This window comes from Syzygium oleosum, unplaced genomic scaffold, assembly GCF_021117445.2.
Source record: "Syzygium oleosum isolate NSW1041296 unplaced genomic scaffold, Sole_v2.1 Sole_v2.11, whole genome shotgun sequence".
Classification (NCBI taxonomy): Eukaryota; Viridiplantae; Streptophyta; class Magnoliopsida; order Myrtales; family Myrtaceae; genus Syzygium; species Syzygium oleosum.
Genome location: NW_026607495.1, coordinates 5547768 through 5567366, shown reverse-complemented (window position 1 = coordinate 5567366; position 19599 = coordinate 5547768). Strand labels below are relative to the sequence as shown.

Sequence of the window (19599 nt, the reverse complement as noted above, 5' to 3'; positions counted from 1 at the left end):
CTTCCCACGATCGAAAGTTACACTTGGCCTTACATTTGAAGCTGTGTGTGCATTAAGAGAAAAGTTTATGGTTTTTTGTCAGACTATTCATGTTCTTTGGCCTCGTTAAACACTGCACATTATGTCAAGACTGGAGACTTGTCTCCCAAAATGTCTGCATAAACTGGTTAGAACTTTTCTTCTTCTGTTTTACTAGGTACATGAAGTGCTAACAGTCCTTGCCCTTCAGTTACTTTTCATCTTGCTGTTATGAGTAGAAAGCGTTACTTTATTCTGGTCTTATTTGATGAACTAGTCTTGGTTTTGAGGTTAGAGGTGTAAACTTTGAAGAACTGACTCTTTTGACATCTGGTCAGGAATGTTGTGATTCTTTGACTAATGGAAAGTACCATTGTGATATGTAGGGTAAAACAGAGCTCTGTCATTTGTTTACATGTATATATGATTGATACCCAAGAGGTTTGGACTTGTCATTCTTTAGAGTCATGTCACATTGTGATCTGATTTGCAATGAAGCTTTCTTGATATTCATTACTTGCTATCATGTATTAGAGGTTTATAACATAGCATACAGGTATGGCTGTGTGATTTTACTCCCCCATGACCCATAAATTACAATGATTACTCTTTCAGTGAAGTCTTCACAAAATTGTCATATAGATTTATCTTGGCCTTTACTCTGCAAAAAATGGGAAGAGAAGCATGTTAGTTTGCATCTTTTTGAAGTACATGTAGAAGATTATCCTGTAGAAGATTATCATTAGGAGATGCAACGACCTTGGCTGTCTCTGATTGATGTTCTCTGATATATGTTTTATACTGTTAATTTTCTTTTATTATTGTTCCTCTAGTTCATGAAGGTACATCTCTGTTGACTTTGCTTTTGTGTATACACTTAATGCATTTACCTATAGGCCCAAATCGCAATGGCAGTCTCCCTTTAGTGACGGAGGCATGGGCAAGTGCTGCTTGACAGTTTCACCAAATAGCTCCCATGAGAGTTCTCTTACCTGACACGAACAACCACTTCCGGTTGGGAAAGCTGCAGGTGAAAGAATGACTCACTATGGCACGAGAGGTTGATGTTTTTGTAGTTGCTTGCAGCACTAGGAGGAACTGGCTTGGCAGAGAGAACACTGGGATCGTTGTTACACAGCGAGCACAAGAACATTAGTCTTCCAACTCTTCATTGTTTTCAACTTGCTTTTTGTTTCGTGGAATATGTATAACAATCTTTGATAAATTAATGGGAGCTAGTTGAAATCAGAAAGTAAATATAAGAACAATTTGGAAGAATATCCAAATTTCACTATTATTCCTCTACAATGAATTTTTGTCCGTTTTATATAGAAGTGCCTGAACTTTTTTTTTTTTTTCCAATTGAGTACCTAATCTTTCAAAATATAGCTCCATATGGTGACTTGCTTACTCTGATACACATTGCTATGTAGGAGTGCCAATTTAAGATGGATTAATTTTTTTTTTCCCTAAACATGGTTTTTATTATTTATATTTTTTCTTTCATCTTCATCATATCCTTCCATGTTCAGCCATCGTCTGGGCGAGAGTTAGCCAGAAGATATGGCTTTGTTGGAAGCCTTGAGCTTTATGTCAACGGAACCTCCATTAAAGCGATCAATCCGTGTTCATATAGGAAACTTGCTATTCTGAGTGCTTGCAACTGTAAATCCTTAACTCTAATCGAATCAATTGGTAACTTGAGATCTCTTTTGCACCTAACATTGGAACATTGAACTCAGGGACCTCCTTCTTCTATTCGATTGCTGGAGAATTCTTCCAATGATAAATTATGTCCCTCAACTCCGTCCCAAATTTCGTGAAGTTAGTTCATAATCAAACTACATGCACTATAAACAATTTAGATGATTTTGAGGTTATAAACTTTACAAAATTAGAAAATTTGGCCCATCCGAAACTTATTGTATCACGAGAATTTGATAGTAAGGTTGATACCCAAATTGAGCTCGATACTCATGGATCCGACTAAAATTGACAGCATTAGCCCAAATGAATAAGGTCCCCGAGCCTTGAGGAAGGGTTGGCGTTTCACAGAAACAACACCCAAAAATAGATGCTGGGTGGCAAGTAAGGAATGAAGAGTCACTTGTTAGTACTAATAGGATAAAAAGATTGGCTGTTGGAAATCGATGATAGATCAGCTACCGCGTGTCAGGAGGACATGGGCTAATCATGTATTGCTCTGAGCCACCTAGCCAACACTTTCTAAAACATTTATTCTAGGATCCTACCACCTATCCCAAATCATTCGTTCATGGAACAGTGCTCAAGTGATATAAATTTGCAAAATTTAAGAAAGTAAATAAAGAAATAATATGTATTTTTCATAACTATAAATAATCAAAATTATGCATTTACAACTTCAGGATACTCAAGTCCGTGACAGGGTTCTTTCCATATGGAAGTACTAATTTTAACTTTGTACATGGACAAAGCTCCAATTATCAAAAGAAATTATACTCAACTGTAATCTTGTAAAAATCTCTGTCAATCTCCAAAGTTTGACTTTGATTCCTACATTATTCTATCCTTCAAATACCATTATATGCACTTCCTAATTGTAAGAGGACCCAAACTAAAGATGGATTTATTTTCTCAAATCTGCGTGGCCTAATAAAAGTACTATTTCCTCGATTAGAGTTATATTCCCATTTTGACATTCTGTCATTTGCGGTAACTGTATCTATTCATATCCATATTTGATATTGCTTTGAATCTCACATCAGTATTCTTGATATAATAATAATAATAATAATAATAATAATAATAATAATAGTAGAAAAGAGTGATTAACCTAAAATATCTTTAGCTCCAATTTTCATTTTTTTTTCTTTTTCTTTTTATTGAACGACATCATAGTGAGACGCAAGTTTGGCCGAGGATATCTAGGCAGACACTCAACAGACATAAATTCCTTTTCTGGCATAATCAATTAAGAGGTTTTTTTTTATATGAGTATTTAATAGGTTTATTCGTATTCACATATACAAAAATAAGGCTACGGATTTTCTACATAAATTTCCACATCTGGATTCCTCCATGCCTATGTAGTCTGACGTGTAAAATTAAAAGTTTCCAAGGAGCTGACCATTTATCCACCATTAATTAAGTTTCTATTAGGGGACATTTTTTTTGTCCATTCTTGTGCTCGTACTAAACTTTGCAATATCACTCATTTGAAAATTTGGCCGGTCCCAAATTTATTGTATCACAGGAATCTGATAGTAAAGTTGACAACCCAATTGACCTCGTTATTCAAGGATCAGGCTAAAATTAAAAGTATTAGCCCGAATGGATAAGGTCCCCGACCTTGAGGAAGAGTTGGCGTTTCACGGAAATAACACCAAAAGTAGATGCCAAAAAGTCTCCTCATGAATGAATTTGATAAGGTGTTTATACTGGTAGGATAAAAAGATTGGTTGTCGGAAATCGATGGTAGATTAGTTACCACGTGTTAGGAAGTCATGGGCCAATCATGTACAGCCACATGTAAGGAGGATCATCCGAACGAGTCTCTCTCTGATCCCATCAACGAGCAATAATAATCTAAGATCCTGCCACCTATCACAAATCATTCGCTCATGGAGCAATGATCAAGTAAAATAAACTTACAAAAATTTAAGAAAGTGTATAAAGAAATAATATATTTTATTTTTCACAACTATGAATTAACAAAATTATGCATTTATAGTATCGTATTTCAACTCCACAACACTCGACTCCGTGACAGGATTCTTTCCATATAGGAAATACTATTTTTCTTTGGTATTGAGGAAATACAAATTTTAACTTTGTACATGCATGGACAAAGCTGCAATTTTGAAAAGCAGATTATACTCAACTGTAATTTCGTGAAAATCTATGTCAATCTTCAAAGTTTGACTTTAATTCCTACATGATTCTATTCTTCAAATACGATTATATGCACCTCCTAATCGGAGGAGGACACAAACTTAAGATGGATTTATTTTCCCAATATCTGCGGGGCCTATTAAAATCACTATTTCCTCTTCTAGAGTTATATTCCCATTTTGACACCGTCATTTGTGGTAACTCTATCCATTCATATCCATATTCGATATTGATTTGAATCTCACATCACTATTCTTGATATAGTAATAATAATAATAATAATAATAATGGAAAAGAGTAATTAACCTAAAATATCTTTGTCTCCCACTTTCATTTTTTTTCTTTTTCCTTTTATTGAAAAACATCATAGTGAAACGTAAGTTTGGCCAAATCAATTAAGGCTGCGTTTGGTAGGCAAGATAAAATTCAGGATAGGATAACATTTATCCTATGCTATGTTTGGTTCTTACTCAAGATGGGATAAAGCGGGATATAAGGGGGATATAACCCGGATAAAATTATTTTAGGGGAGAGGTAGGATAAATGTGGATATGATTTCTTATATTTATGATATAAAAGCTATTTTTCTCGAAACAAAATTTTTAAAAGATAAAAATAAAATAATATTTGAGTTATAATATTAAAAAGATAATTTAGAATAACAAAAAATAATTATCGTTTTTTATATATTCCTATATTATTTATATAATTGAATTTCTTTCTACTCTATAATATATATTTAATATCTATATTATTACATATTTTAGGTATAATAGTATAGTTTATAAGTTGATAAAATTTTTATAAAAGACTAATGGAAGGGAATAAAAAAATAAAAAAAGAGATGGAAAAAATAAAAAAAATTGAGTAAATAAGAATGAGGTAGAAGAACCCAGATTTTAATAAACAAATTCAAATTTGAAAATAATCTTTCTAATTCTCGAAAAATGAGGGGCAATGAAATTTCTAAAAAAACCTACGTACCCTCACTCTACTCCTATGTATTTGGTTCACGTTGAAGCTTTACGACTCTGTAGTTTTTTAGTTCACGTTAAAGTTCCATGAAAGTGGCGAGAGAGTCTAAGCTTCTTCTCATTTGTGGCTCTCCGGTTCATGTCTAAAGTCCACAAAAGCAGCAAGAGAGTCGAAACTCCTCTGTAATTTTGTGGTTCATATTAAAGTTTCACAAAAGTAGTGAGGGAGTCCAAATACTATATTTTTCATAATCACAAAAGTGAATGATTATATTTTTACTCTCTTACTAGATTTAGCAATGAATTATGAGAGATTTTTACAATATTCGTTTGTGTATTTTTATATTCATTTATATTGATATGTCGTAAATAACAAACAATGGATGTGATAAAATATGAAAATATCCGGCTTTTTACTACGATTCACCAAACAATGGATAGGATATGGCAAAATCCTTGGATTTCATATCCTATCATATCCAATCCAATCCTAGTTAGAAATCCGGACAACCAAACGCAGTCTAAGAGGTTCTCTGTTTTTTTTTTTTTTTGCATTTAATAGGTTTATTCGTATTCATTGATATAAAAAGAAAGGCCCCAGATTTCCTACATAAATTTCCACATCCGGATCGCCTATGTAACTCCAAACAGCTGACCATTTATCCGCCATTAATCAAGTTTCCATTAGGGGGACAATACATTTTTTTGATCCCTGCAATTTGAGAGATTTCGCTTTCGGTCCTTATACTTTGCTCGGGTCAGAATTCTCGTCCTCGTACTATTCTCCGGCCACGATTCAAGTCCTTCCATGAAATACAAGTCTCTAAAATAAACTCACACTTTTGATCCCCGTACTTTTAAAATGTTCAAATTTAAGCCGTTGTGCTCTATTTTTGCATGAAATAAATTCTAGCAAAACGGATATCACCATAGGATAGACATTGATAGGGACCAAGAAACGATGACATGGATCGATATCGAGTCGTATCTTTCTTAATAAGAAGAGCTTTAAAAATGGAAAAACACAAGAAGAAAGAAATAAAAGAGCGGATAAGGTCGGATTAGTACTAAATATACTCCAGTCCATACTTCATGGAAGCACTTTTCACTGCAAATAGCCCTTAAAATTCCCACATTCCATCTCGCGACTCATTCTCGCTTCGTCTTCCTCACGTGTGAAGAAGAGCTAGGGTTAGAAGAATGCCTGCAGCAGGAGGGATAGTCTCCGGTGGCAGCGACAGGGAGTACCCGGGGAAGCTCACCGGGAACGTGCTGGTGACATGCGTCGTCGGCGCAATGGGCGGCCTCATCTTTGGCTACGACATCGGCATCTCCGGTACACAATAGGTTTCGCGCATCGTCTTTCACCTCCGTCTGATAACCGGGCTGAAACTCTGGTTTTTTGCAGGCGGGGTTACGTCGATGCCCTCATTCCTGAGGAGGTTCTTCCCGTCGGTATACGAGAAGCAGCAAGGGGATAAGATTACGAACCAGTACTGCCAGTACAACAGCGAGACGTTGACCCTGTTCACCTCGTCGCTCTACCTGGCGGCTCTCCTGTCGTCGCTGGTCGCTTCAACCGTGACGAGGAGGTGGGGGAGGAAGCGGTCCATGCTCTTTGGCGGGATCCTCTTCTGCGCCGGCGCTCTCCTCAACGGGTTCGCCGAGCATGTTTGGATGCTCATCGTCGGGCGCATCTTCCTCGGTTTTGGTATTGGATTCGCCAATCAGGTTCATGCATTTTTTTTTTCTCTTTGATTTTTTTTTCTCTTTGATTCTTATATCACGTGGTATACCGGCATCAAATTTGCATATGTTGCATTATGCACTTTTTGTCAGATTGGCATTGTTGCAAGTTCAAGATGTTAGTGTTCGCCAGAAAATTTTTGTTTTAAAATTTATGACCTTGTTGGCCTAGGTTTGTTTTTTGGTCAAAGTCGGCCTAGGTCAGACCAGGCCTGATATGCTCTCGAGGGATAAAGGAGCGAATCTAACAAGCAATTTTCTTCTTCGAGCCTATTCAGGCTCGGTCTATTCGAGCCTATTCAGGCTCAATCGATTTTTTCGAAAGAAATTATTACTTTCTCTAATCATAAGACCTATGTAAAAGTTTTCTTCAATCTCGGTACAAGGATTCATCCCCTCATTGATCATATCTTCGATCGCATACGTGATTCCTTGGTTTTCTTATTCCTAATGAATGAGATTTTTTCTATTTAATTTCAATTGCAAATATCAAATATAGTAAAGTCAAGGTTTAGAAACTCTTCATGTGGTGTGGACACTTTGGAGGTTGCCATTGAAGAACGTAGTATAAATAGGCACTAGAGAAAAAGGTTTCATGAGGCAAAATCAAAGATTGACCTTAGTATGTATATATATATATACGTACAATAGTTATTTGATTTTTTTAATAGTTATTTGATTTTCAATCATTACTTTTATTGTACTTTTTGAATGGCTAATTTTTCTAATATGTTAATTCATATGTTAATTTGAATTTTCAGTCTGTGCCACTCTTCCTCTCTGAGATGGCCCCTTACAAATACAGAGGAGCTCTCAACATTGGGTTCCAGTTATCCATCACGGTTGGAATCCTGGTGGCCAATGTCCTCAACTACTTTTTTGCGAAGATCGAGGGCGGTTGGGGGTGGCGGCTGAGCCTCGGCGGCGCCGTGGTCCCTGCCCTCATCGTCACCGTGGGGTCCCTCATCCTCCCCGATACCCCGAACTCGATGATCGAGCGGGGCGAGCGCGAAGCAGCCAAGGTGGAGCTGCAGCGGATCCGCGGCGTCGAGAACGTCGACAATGAGTTCGAGGACTTGGTGGCGGCGAGTGAGGAATCGAAGCGAGTGGAGCACCCTTGGCTGAACCTCTTGCAGAGGAAGTACAGGCCTCACCTCACCATGGCAATATTGATTCCCCTCTTCCAGCAGCTCACTGGGATCAATGTGATCATGTTCTATGCCCCGGTCTTGTTCAACACCCTGGGGTTCGAGAACGACGCATCCCTCATGTCCGCCGTGATCACGGGGCTCGTCAACGTCGGCGCCACTTGGGTCTCGATCTTTGCCGTTGATAAAGCGGGCAGGAGAGTCCTTTTCCTAGAGGGTGGAACTCAAATGCTGATCTGCCAGGTACTTGACCTTATGACTTTTGCTACGACCAAATTCATTTGCAATCGTTTTGTTTAGTACATTATGCATATAGCCCAAAAATGTCGGTGACAAGCAACTTTATATTAGTCCCTCAATTCAGAGACATTATTAACTAAACCTATCATATGTACTAAATGAATTAGGACCATCAGATTTAATTGGACCCGCCAATTTCTATGGTTCATCTCTAAGATATGTACATATACTATTTATGTTATAATTTATTTATTAGATATGAAACTATATTTGGTCCTTATCCTGGTTCATCCCTGAAAGTGTGGTTTATAGATGTGCACTTATAATTTGGATCAATGAACGAATTGTTGAGGGCATGAATAGACATATTGCAATTTTCCGTTGACATGTTCAGATTGTTGTTGCTTCGGCAATTGGTGCGAAATTTGGAGTGGATGGGAATCCGGGCGAGTTGCCCAAGTGGTACGCGGGCATCGTGGTGGCCTTCATCTGCACCTACGTCGCTGGGTTTGCGTGGTCATGGGGGCCGCTCGGGTGGCTCGTGCCGAGTGAGATCTTTCCCTTGGAGATCCGGTCGGCCGCCCAGAGCATAAACGTCTCGGTCAACATGTTCTTCACGTTCGTGGTGGCTCAGGTCTTCCTCAACATGCTCTGCCACATGAAGTTCGGGTTGTTCTTGTTCTTCGCCTTCTTCGTGATCGTCATGTCCATATACATCTACATCTTCTTGCCCGAGACGAAGGGCATTCCAATCGAAGAGATGAGCATGGTGTGGAAGAAGCACTGGTACTGGTCTAGATTCGTTGGCGATGACGACATTCTTAAAGGAGGGATCGAGATGGGCCGCGACAGACCGACCCCGAAGCTTGTGTGAATGAAGAATTATGTGAGCTTTTGGACATTTTCGTTGTTTCTAGTTGGTCGTGGTGCAAATAATCGTAATTGTTCTAGTTGTCTTGATGATGCACTCAGTTATTATATTTACTTTCGTGGACTGTCAGTTTCTGATATTTTCTGAATAAATCCTTGTACAGGAGGAAAAGGAAATGTGTTATGTGATTGTGAAGTAGAGATGTGACGCTACTTATTGGGTGATATTTTGTGTGCATTGGATGAAAGTGTGGTTTAATGTTTAATTATTCTATCAGTTTATTTTGTTTTGTGACGTACCCCAAGGTTGACTACTCGAACAATAGGATCGGGAGAGTGACTTGCACATACGGAAACTTCGTCACAAAATCGAGTAGAAATTTCAGTTCTGCGCTAATTTCAGAAAATAGGCATAACTCTGTCGAATCAGATCGGAATGACCTGATTCCAAATCCAAAAGAACAAGGACTCATGGATCTACAACTTTTGTGTTTTGAGTTTTCTCAAATAAGTGCTGTGGAGTTGTCGAATTTGGAAGGAAGTGGGCGGTCGTGACTGGTCAGAATGCGGGAAAGGAAAGGAACTTCAAGGATGCTCTTCTAGGCCTCCAAGGAAGTTGAAAGGACATCAATTCCTCTAGATTGATGGCTGCAACTCTTCCATGATGCAGACTTGAAAAGCTCTGACTTTTCAAGGACGAAGTGAAAATTCTTCTAGGTTTTCAAGGGGCTTGAACTCTTCGAAGTTCAAGAAATTGCACTAGGCAAATTGTATTAATCAAATTCAGTCTGCTTTTTACATGGACTTGAGGCCCTTTTATACAAAACAAAAGAAGAGCAAAAGACTAAACCTAAAAACCATAAACTATTAAAGTACATAGAAACTAGAAGCACTTAGAAACTAGGAACTATTAAATGTACAATAATTCCAGTACTAGTTGCCGTCTCGAGGAGTCTTGATGCAAGCTTCGATGCATGGAAAATGACAAAGTCAAAGATGAGGCTTTTCACTTATCGATCTTATCGATGAGACTCTTGGTGTTTGTTGATTTATCGATCTTGAATATGAGCCTATTTCTTGGCTGAATGAGCTGGTCTTGAAGCCGGGCTGCATCATTTTGTTTGTGCATACAAGGAGGACATTTCGAGAGTCAAAGCATGACATCAAAGTTTATTTTGTAGCATGGTTTGGTATAATACTCGGTTGTGCAATTTAAAGGGAGTTAAGTAACCTAATTGAATCAATCTGACCCCCAAAAAAAAAAACGCTAATTGAACCAAAATGAGGTTTATGAATTACGGAGATTATCGAGCAAAACTCGAGAACTGAGACTACTGAGGTCGTCTCCTTAATTGATTTATGCTTCAGCGCGTTACTAGGATGTCGCTTTCAAGCGATTTATATCTAAGAATTGCCTCTAATCCTATAATGAAGTGCGGGAAAAGCAAGACTTACAGCCTTCGATCAGTTTGCTCTCAGCCATGGAAACAGCAAGCAGAAGTGAGAGCACCAGCAACATTTGGAAGCAGAAGATAATTGCACTCTTTCCAATATTTGCCATTTCTTGAGTAAATGTATATGTAAATTTAAGGCCAATAAGACTATGATTTGAAGTGACTATTGTTGCGGAAGCAAGCGATTAAACAGTAAAATAGATTGAACAAGAGAATAAGTCGGACATCAAATTTAAGTGATTCGGTCGAGGTGACCTACATCCATGGATAGAGCAACAAATAATTTCATTATAGATCAAGTGATAGAATAGAGATTATAACCACGTTCAAGTCACTCAAACACTCTTAATATTTCTTAGCTCTCAATACACCGAATAACTCACGTAGTGTTTAGTCTCACAATTTCTTGGGAAATAGTCTCTTAATCTCACGAAAGATTTAACAAATCTTGCCACAAGATTTCATGGCTACAAACACTAGTCCTCCTTGGATGTAATTGCACAAAGTAAACCTTCACTTTGAATTGAGACAACAACCTCACGAAGAAGCGCTCCCTTTGCATGCGTTCATCAACAACGGCGCCACTTGCAAGTTGCAATACACTTGCAAGCTTGACACAGGCAAAAATAAACCTTCGATATATTTATATGTAACGCTGCATGAGAAGTCCAAGACCGAGAGATATCGGGAAACAAAGTCCAAAATTTGGGATTTTCCTTTTTTTTCTTCAATTAACTTTCCTTGGCCGACTCTCACACCAATCAAGACAATATTTCTTTGTCTCTAAGTTATCAAAATTTAAGTCAGAAACTTGCTCGATGTGAATCATCTGAAAAAAATCAAGTCTGTGCTTATCTATAATTTTCTCAGGTCGGGTTTCATTCACGGGCTCAAATTCGAGATATATTTTGACAAAATCTATACTTGGTTGTGAATACCCACTTGCATCCAATTGTGGTCTTTCCCTTGGGAAGATCCATCATATCCCACATTCCATTTTTTTCCGGAGCTTTCATCTCCTCAAGAATTGCTTCCTTCCACTTAGGAACTTGAAGGGCATCCTTCACATTTTTTGGAATCTCCAGACAAGACAATGTTGAGGTAAAGGCACGAAAATTGGGTGAGAGGTTTTTGTAATACACATAATGAGATAGGATGTTTGGTAGAAGATCTAACTCCTTTTCGTATAACAATAGGTATGTCAAGTTCATTAGTATTTTCTTTTTTTTGACTAAGATCAGGTTGAACAAATTAAGTTGGAACATTACGTGAAGACTGCATGGAATTCTGATCATGTCCTAATTCAGACTCATGGTACCTAAAGGGAGCAAGAGACTCATTTCTTTGAGTTTTGTCTCTTCTTGTGTAGACTTTAGAATGGGATGGAAGCTCTATACTCTTGATACTAGTTTCCCACCTATTATGCTCACAAGTAGGATGAGATGCCAATGCAGGTGGACCCGAATTTTCTTTATTTAAAACACTTGGTTCAAACTCTGATATAAGGGTTGCGGGAATAGGATTTTTAGGAAGAGGACTTTCAGGTTCTGTTAGACGAAAAGACTCGATGATGGTGTTGTGCAAATCTGTACTTTCTTTCCCCCCTAAAGACCGGCTCCAAAAAAAAGGTGTTAATTAAAAAATTGTGACATCCATGGTGACAAACATTTTTTTTGGAAATCGGGTCATAGCATTTTTACCCTTTTTGATTAGGTACATAACCAATAAGCACACATAATTTTGCTCTAGGACCAAGTTTCTCCTAATATTTGTCATGGATGTGGACAAAGGAGGTACAACCGAATAGTTTTAGGGGCAAGACTGAAGCAAGTCTAGAGGCTAGGTAGGACTTCCGAAGGACTTTCAGGGGTGTTTGAAACCTTAACACTTTGAAAGGCATCCTATTGATAAGATATGTGGATATAAGAAAAGCTTCACCTCAGAAGTATGTAGGAACTCTAGTTGTGAAGAGTAGATCTTTAGTAACTTCTAAAAAGTGTTTATTCTTCCTTTCTGCCACCCCATTTTGTTGAGGGGTGTCAGGGCAAGAACTTTGATGCACAATTTCTTTTTCCAAGAAAAATTGTCCCAAAATTTTATCGAAATATTCTTTCTCATTATCACTCCTAAAAATCTGGTTTTGTGCTTAGAAAGTGTTTGTATCATGGTGTAAAATTTTAAAAATAGTCTCTACTTTAGATCTCCCTTTTAACAAGTATACCCAACTCACCCTCGTATGATCATCAATATATATAAAAACTAGAGGCTAATGGATTACGAAGTAAAACCTAAGATTTAGCTTGGGCTCTCCCAAACCCATACTAACTCGCAACTAAAGGTTTAAAGTTATTAACATGTAAATCAATTTTTTTAGGAGTCATTACTAATCAGTTAGAGTGCATCGATTATAAACCCAAGTAAAGCGACGGGAGAATCGCCTTACTCCTATGAACTAGAGATTCAATGAGTTCATGGACTTGATTACACTAGTTATTTATCTAGTGCCCTTTCAGTACCTAACCTTGTTCAAATGCCAATTAAGATGTTCATGCATCAAACTTGCAGGTCGGGAGCAAAAAGATTTTCTTCATGATCAGGCTAACAACCCAAACGGGAATGTACAAACAACAACCTAGCAAGCCTCTAATCATCAACATGCGAGGTAGACTTAAAAACGCAATTCAAACATGCAAAGCAAACAATGTGCAATCAAGCATAACACGAATCACACCAAAAGGACAAGGATCGATCGGGACCGATTCAGGTGGTCGAGGCCACAGGCACACCAAGCCTGATTCGCATGCTCGATCTAGCTTGCAAAAAGGTCCCCAACCCCTAAAAGAAAACAAACAAAACTGAGCCCAGCCCAAAGCCTATTTCTAGCTTCCTAGCCCAGCCCCAAGTGCACAAAAATGGCCCAGAAACAAGCGAATCGGGTTGGCCAGACCCGCAAACCCAACCCAACCCGATTTGTGGCCTGCTACTTGGCAGCAACCCTACCGCGATGGAGATGGCCACGGCAACAACGGGGAGCCGCGTGTCTCCGTCTAGTCTAGAGGGGGGCACAGTGGGGATGCCTTGGTCGAGTCGAGCCTAGTGCTCAAGTCTTTGTCTGGCCGGCGGCGCTCCAACGGTGGCGGACTGGGGGCGTCAGCCACCTCGACCACAATGCCAGGCCTGCATCACCCCTTCGCGGCTTTGCTCTACTCCCGTCAAGTTGCGTCTGCTCTACCCCTCCTCTATCAAGTTGCGTGAGGAAGGAGGAAAGGGAAGGAAGAGAGATGGAAGTAGGCCGGGCCTAGCGGAAAAGAAAGAAAGAAAGGGAGCTGGGTCGGCTCGGCCTCGGCCCTATTCCGCCCTTTTCTCTCTCTTTTTTTTATTTACTTTTTTTTAAAATAATAAAAAAATAAAAATATGTTCTAATGAGCCCAATTAATGCTAATGCACCTAATGTCTATATGACATGTCATTTGATGAGAAATTATTTTTTTGTTTAGGGGTTAAATATTAATCCATAATTTTCTATGCGATAAATTACTAAATGGGTAATCAAAATCTAGGTGTCAACAATTATATGACTGGTCATCTCCTTTCTTGAGAGAACATAAGGATTTCAAGGGTATTCGAGCAAATGGGTAAGAAGAGAAAACATACATTCTCAATTTTGATTCCTCGCTGGCCGGGGGAAATGTCTTAATTGCTTTTGAGGTTCCTGGATCGTATTATTTTAATTCCGATTGATAGTGATTTATTTACCTATTGAGTCAACGTAACGTCTGATAGTGATTTCTTGTGAGGAAATTTTCAAAAGTGAGATTCTTTTATGGATGGATAAGTCATAATTAATAACCCTGGCGATTGGCTCCATTAATTAGCTAGATTTAATTTTCTACTGAGAATGGCAAATTACCAAGATTATTATGAACAAAGCTTGGATAAGTACTGAATTGTGAAGTACGGATAAAAATAACACGGAACCCGAGGAAGGAAATATTATCACATGAAACTAGCTCTGTGTATGCATTCGATCCATCCAAACCGTTGAATATTTCATAAGTATATACACATACGACGGACCTCATCAACCTGATTCATCCAAATAAATATCGATGCATGAAACGACTTCTCGTGCGTAATGTATCATTTGGATTTACATGTATTGCCGATGTTAAAATCGACCCTAAAGTATTAATAGGACGCACTATCATCGAGATAAGAGACTGATGACGACGAATTGACATCGAGTCTTTATCTTCTTCTTAATCAGGAAAGCTAATTAAAAAAATGGAAAATGTAAGAAGTATATATGGATTTGGGTTAGGATTAAAGGTATCCCCTTTTGCTAATTTAAATCCTGGTAGCGATTTCTTGTTAAGGGGATACCTTTAATCCCCTTTACAACTCAATTATGAAGTGATTTTACTTGCCCTTTTCTGCATTTCTTCTGTGACTCCCTGAACATTTCCGTAATAGTCGACAAGGCCCCTTAAATTCCTACGATCCTCCCCCTTCGTTATTTGCTCCACATTTTCCATCTCTCACAACTCCATTCTCACTCATTTCAGTGTCATCTCCTTCGCCAGTGAGTACAAAAGAAGAACAAGAGCTGGGGTTAGAAGAATGCCCGCGGTAGGAGGGATAGTCTCCGGTAACGACAAGGAGTACCCGGGGGAGCTCACGCCGTACGTGCTAGTGACATGCATCGTCGGGGCGATGGGCGGTCTGATCTTCGGCTACGACATCGGGATCTCCGGTAAAAAGAAATGGGTTTCGTATGTTGTTTTTGATTAATGCATCGGAACTAGCATGCCAATGATCTCTATCCGTTTCTCCATGCCTTCTTCCCTCTGCCATGTATATGTGTGTGTGAATGAAAAGAACTCGAGGAAAAGAGTTTGTAAATCTAAATCAGTTTTATCAGTCTCCAAACCATGAAACAAAGCGCGTGTCATAATCTTAACCCAGGATATCGTTCACCACCGGAAAATAACCAGGCTGAAATTTGGTTGTGTGATTGTAACAAGGTGGGGTTACGTCGATGCCGTCGTTCCTGAAGAAATTTTTCCCGGCGGTGTACGAGAAACAACAGGGGGAAAAGACGACGAACCAGTACTGTCAGTACAACAGCGAGACCTTAACCATGTTCACCTCGTCGCTCTACTTGGCGGCTCTCTTGTCATCGCTGGTCGCTTCGACTGTGACGAGGAAGTGGGGGAGGAAGTCATCCATGTCCCTCGGTGGGACTCTCTTCTGCGCTGGCGCTCTCCTCAACGGATTCGCCTACTCCGTGTGGATGCTCATCGTTGGGCGCATCTTCCTCGGTTTCGGTATTGGATTCGCCAATCAGGTCACGCTTATCTCTCATTCACGAGATTAAAATAAAAGGAATACCATCTGATTCTTATAGCACGGGGCGTACTTAAGAAGCGTTACATATGTTACATTTTTTTGTTTCACTCTGCTATAGGAAATATGTAACGCTACCTAAATACGCCCCGTGCTATAAGAATCACGTCTTGCCAGTTTAAGATGTGGTTAGTGTCTGCCTAAATTTTTTTGTTTCACTCTGCTATAGAAAATGTTGCGCATGCCCCGGGGCCGGCCTAGGTTCGATCTGGTCTGGTTTAACGAAATGGGCGAGCCTGACAAGCAACTTCCTTTTCGACCCGGTTTGACAAAGCTCATCTAGGCTCCATCAATTTTCTAGAATATGCATTATTTTCTCTTTTATAGGCAGACTAGTAAATAGGAATTTAACTAGTATGTTACATTATGTACTTTTTGAATGTTAATTCACATTGCAAGTTTTCTACCCCAGCATCGCGTTTTACATACTGTGATGCTTTTTAATTGATAAGCAATACGAGCAATCTCGCTTACAAAAGGAACAATTCAGACTTTGACAATCTTTCTTGGCCTAATTTGGATATACTTACAGTCTGTGCCACTCTACCTCTCTGAGATGGCCCCTTACAAGTATAGAGGAGCTCTCAACATCGGCTTCCAATTGTCCGTCACGATTGGAATCCTGGTGGCCAACATCCTCAACTACTTCTTCGCAAAGATCAAGGGGGGTTGGGGATGGCGGCTGAGCCTTGGTGGTGCCGTGGTTCCCGCCCTCATTGTTACCATCGGGTCCCTTGTCCTCCCCGATACCCCAAATTCGATGATTGAGCGGGGCGACCACGAAAAGGCCAGGGCGGAGCTGAAGCGAATCCGTGGCGTTGAAAACGTTGATGAGGAGTTCAATGACCTGATAGCGGCGAGTGAAGCATCGAAGCAAGTGGAGCACCCTTGGCTGAATCTCTTGGAGAGGAAGTACAGGCCTCACCTCACCATGGCAATACTGATTCCCTTCTTCCAGCAGCTCACCGGGATCAATGTGATCATGTTCTATGCCCCCGTCTTGTTCAACACCCTGGGGTTCGCGAACGACGCCTCCCTCATGTCTGCCGTCATCACGGGGCTCGTCAATGTCGGTGCCACGTGGGTCTCAATCTACACTGTTGATAAAGTGGGCAGGAGAGCCCTTTTCCTTGAGGGTGGAACTCAAATGCTGATGTGCCAGGTACTTGATCCGATGACTTTGCTAAGACCAAATTCTTTTGCAGTCATTTTGTTTAGTACATTAGGCATGTAGTTCATAGATGTCGTAAGGAGCAATTTTTTGTTTGTCCCTCGGTTCGGAGATATTATTAAGTAAACCTATCACACGTACTAAAATGAATTTTAACTATCAGAGCTGATGGGACTCATCATTTTCTATGGTTCATATCCAAGATTAGTACATATACCATTCATGTTATAATTTCTTTTGTAGATTTGAAACGATATTTGGTCCTTATCATGGTACATCCCTGAAAACGAGTTATATAGATGTGTACTTATACTATTCATGTTCAGATTGTTGTTGCATCGGCAATTGGTGCGAAATTTGGAGTGGACGGTAATCCGGGTGAGTTGCCCAAGTGGTACGCGGGCGTCGTGGTGGCCTTCATCTGCACCTACGTCGCTGGGTTTGCGTGGTCGTGGGGGCCGCTTGGGTGGCTCGTGCCGAGCGAGATCTTTCCCTTGGAGATCCGGTCGGCCGCCCAGAGCATAAACGTCTCGGTCAACATGTTCTTCACGTTCGTGGTGGCTCAGGTCTTCCTCAACATGCTCTGCCACATGAAGTTCGGGTTGTTCTTGTTCTTTGCCTTCTTTGTGGTTGTCATGTCCGTATACATCTACCTCTTCTTGCCCGAGACGAAGGGCATTCCAATCGAAGAGATGGGCACGGTGTGGAAGAAGCACTGGTACTGGTCTGGATTCGTTAGTGACGACAATGTTCCTAATGGAGGGATCGAGATGGGCGACGCCGGACAGACCCCGAAACGTGTATGACTGAAGAATTTTGATTGATAACATTTTCCATTGTTTCTAAATATGGTCGTGGAGAACATCATGCTAGTTGTTTTAGATGTCTTGACTATAGACTTTGTTCTCGAATTTGCTTTCGTGGACAACCAGTTTCTGATATTTCCTGAATAAATCCTCCTACAAGAAAAAAAAAATGTAATGTGTTACGTGGAAGTAAAGATGTGATGCGGCTTATTGGTGATATTTTGTGCCCATTGGTTTAGATGACTTTTCAAACTGATTGATAACACCTTCATGTGAATATTGAAAGATGAACAAAACATTTATAGTTGTTAGTCCTAAACCTAAGTGCGAAATGGGAGGGACTGATTAGGAGGACAAATGTGTTGAAACCATCATGATAAATTAGTAAAGTTGCAATTGCGATATGGTTCGTCACTTCTGTCAGAATTGCGTTGCCAAACAAAATTCATTTACTATAATTGATGTATAATCGTGATAAAAATTTTTAATCTCGTATCTGATAGTTTTAGGAGTATTGGATGAGCTCATTTGGTCCTTGATTTGACCATATAAACCGAATTGATTTGTCATTGCACAACTAAAATGGAGGTTTTTGGAGCTATTGGTGAGTAATTTTCGAAGCCCATTAGAGTCTAGACACAAGGTAGTAGAAGTTCACACTAGAAGGAAGAAGCCAAGTTCACCTTTGACACACGATGAATCACAAGCACCAAAGAGACAAGAACCCTGAAATGGAGGAGTCAGGCCGATTACTCCTTATTCATACTGAGGTTAAATTGATGCCTCTTCTCGGTTAAGCTCTTGCGGGAACACCATGAAGGCCGAGTGTAGCTTGGTATCTTCTTCTACTGAACACACAAAGTCATTGACCCGGGAATAGAGAATCGCAGTCGACGTTGGGGTTGATATCTGCGAAGATGCCAGTCGACAAGCTGAACGTCTCCGCCACGGTGGTACAATTATCCCCCGCTCTTGCACCGGAAGCCGTAGCACACGCCAAGGCAGGATCCTTCTCTCGGAGGATCCCGATTGCTCGATTTCGCGTCAAAAAGAAGAAGCAGTAACTTTCAAGATTGGTGAAAGACGCGTCAATCATGAGCCGCTATTCCTTCCTCTCTTCTTTAGTTTAACAAGAATGGATGATAACGTCAATAGCATTGAAATATATATTGATACTATGTACGTAATAGGACCAAAATAAGGTATATCGACGATCTTGAATATCTAGCAAAACTCTAGTGCTAAGACTACTGGTGTTGTCTCCTCAATTGATTTAAGGATAAGTGCACTAGTTATCCTAAAACTTATCACTAAAGTGCAACTGAGTCCTACAACTTTCAAAAGTGCAATTAAGTCTTTTAACTTGTCAAATTGGTGCAATCAAGTCCTTCCGTTAACTCCGTCCAATTTGGCTAACGGAAAATGCTGGCATGGCTAAAATGATGTTGTTTTGGTTAAAATCTGATTTTTAATACAAATTTTATTTAAATTACATCAACAATAAACAAAAAAATTTTAAAAAGAGAGAGGAAGAAGCAAGCGAGGGCTACCGCCCCCACTATTGCCGGCCCTCCACCATCGTTGGGAAGGGCCGGCGATAGTGGGGGCTGCGGCGTTGGTGAAGGCTTTATTATTTTTTTTTCTCTTTTTTGTACTTTTTTTTAATTTTGTTTATTTTTTTATATAATTTAAATAAAATTTTATTGAAAAATCAGATTTTAACCAAAACGGCATTGTTTTAGCCATGTCATCGCCACATATGGCAGAAAATAATAAGAAAAAGCTACATAAGCATTTTCTATCAGCCAAGTTGGATAGAATTAACGGAAAGACTCGATTGCACAAATCTGACAAGTTTTAGGATTTAATCGAACTTTTTGCAAATTTTAGGAC

General features: G+C 39.6%; 1 protein-coding gene across 2 annotated transcripts; it reads left to right on the top strand.

The window, feature by feature from the left end:
• The first annotated feature begins 5948 nt into the window (after positions 1-5948).
• Positions 5949-17781, top strand: LOC115673800 (sugar carrier protein C-like). 2 transcript variants are annotated; one of them, XM_030596038.2, is made up of 4 exons: positions 5949-6201; positions 6274-6596; positions 7373-8002; positions 8394-9135. In XM_030596038.2, exons 1-4 carry the CDS (start codon positions 6066-6068, stop codon positions 8871-8873), a joined length of 1569 nt encoding a protein of 522 aa, XP_030451898.1. In that variant the 5' UTR covers positions 5949-6065; the 3' UTR covers positions 8874-9135. The 2 variants fall into 2 exon arrangements, with proteins under 2 accessions (XP_030451898.1, XP_030451899.1); XM_030596039.2 differs by lacking the exons at positions 5949-6201; positions 6274-6596; positions 7373-8002; positions 8394-9135 and adding exons at positions 14931-15076; positions 15348-15670; positions 16262-16891; positions 17227-17781.
• The last annotated feature ends 1818 nt before the right edge of the window (positions 17782-19599 follow it).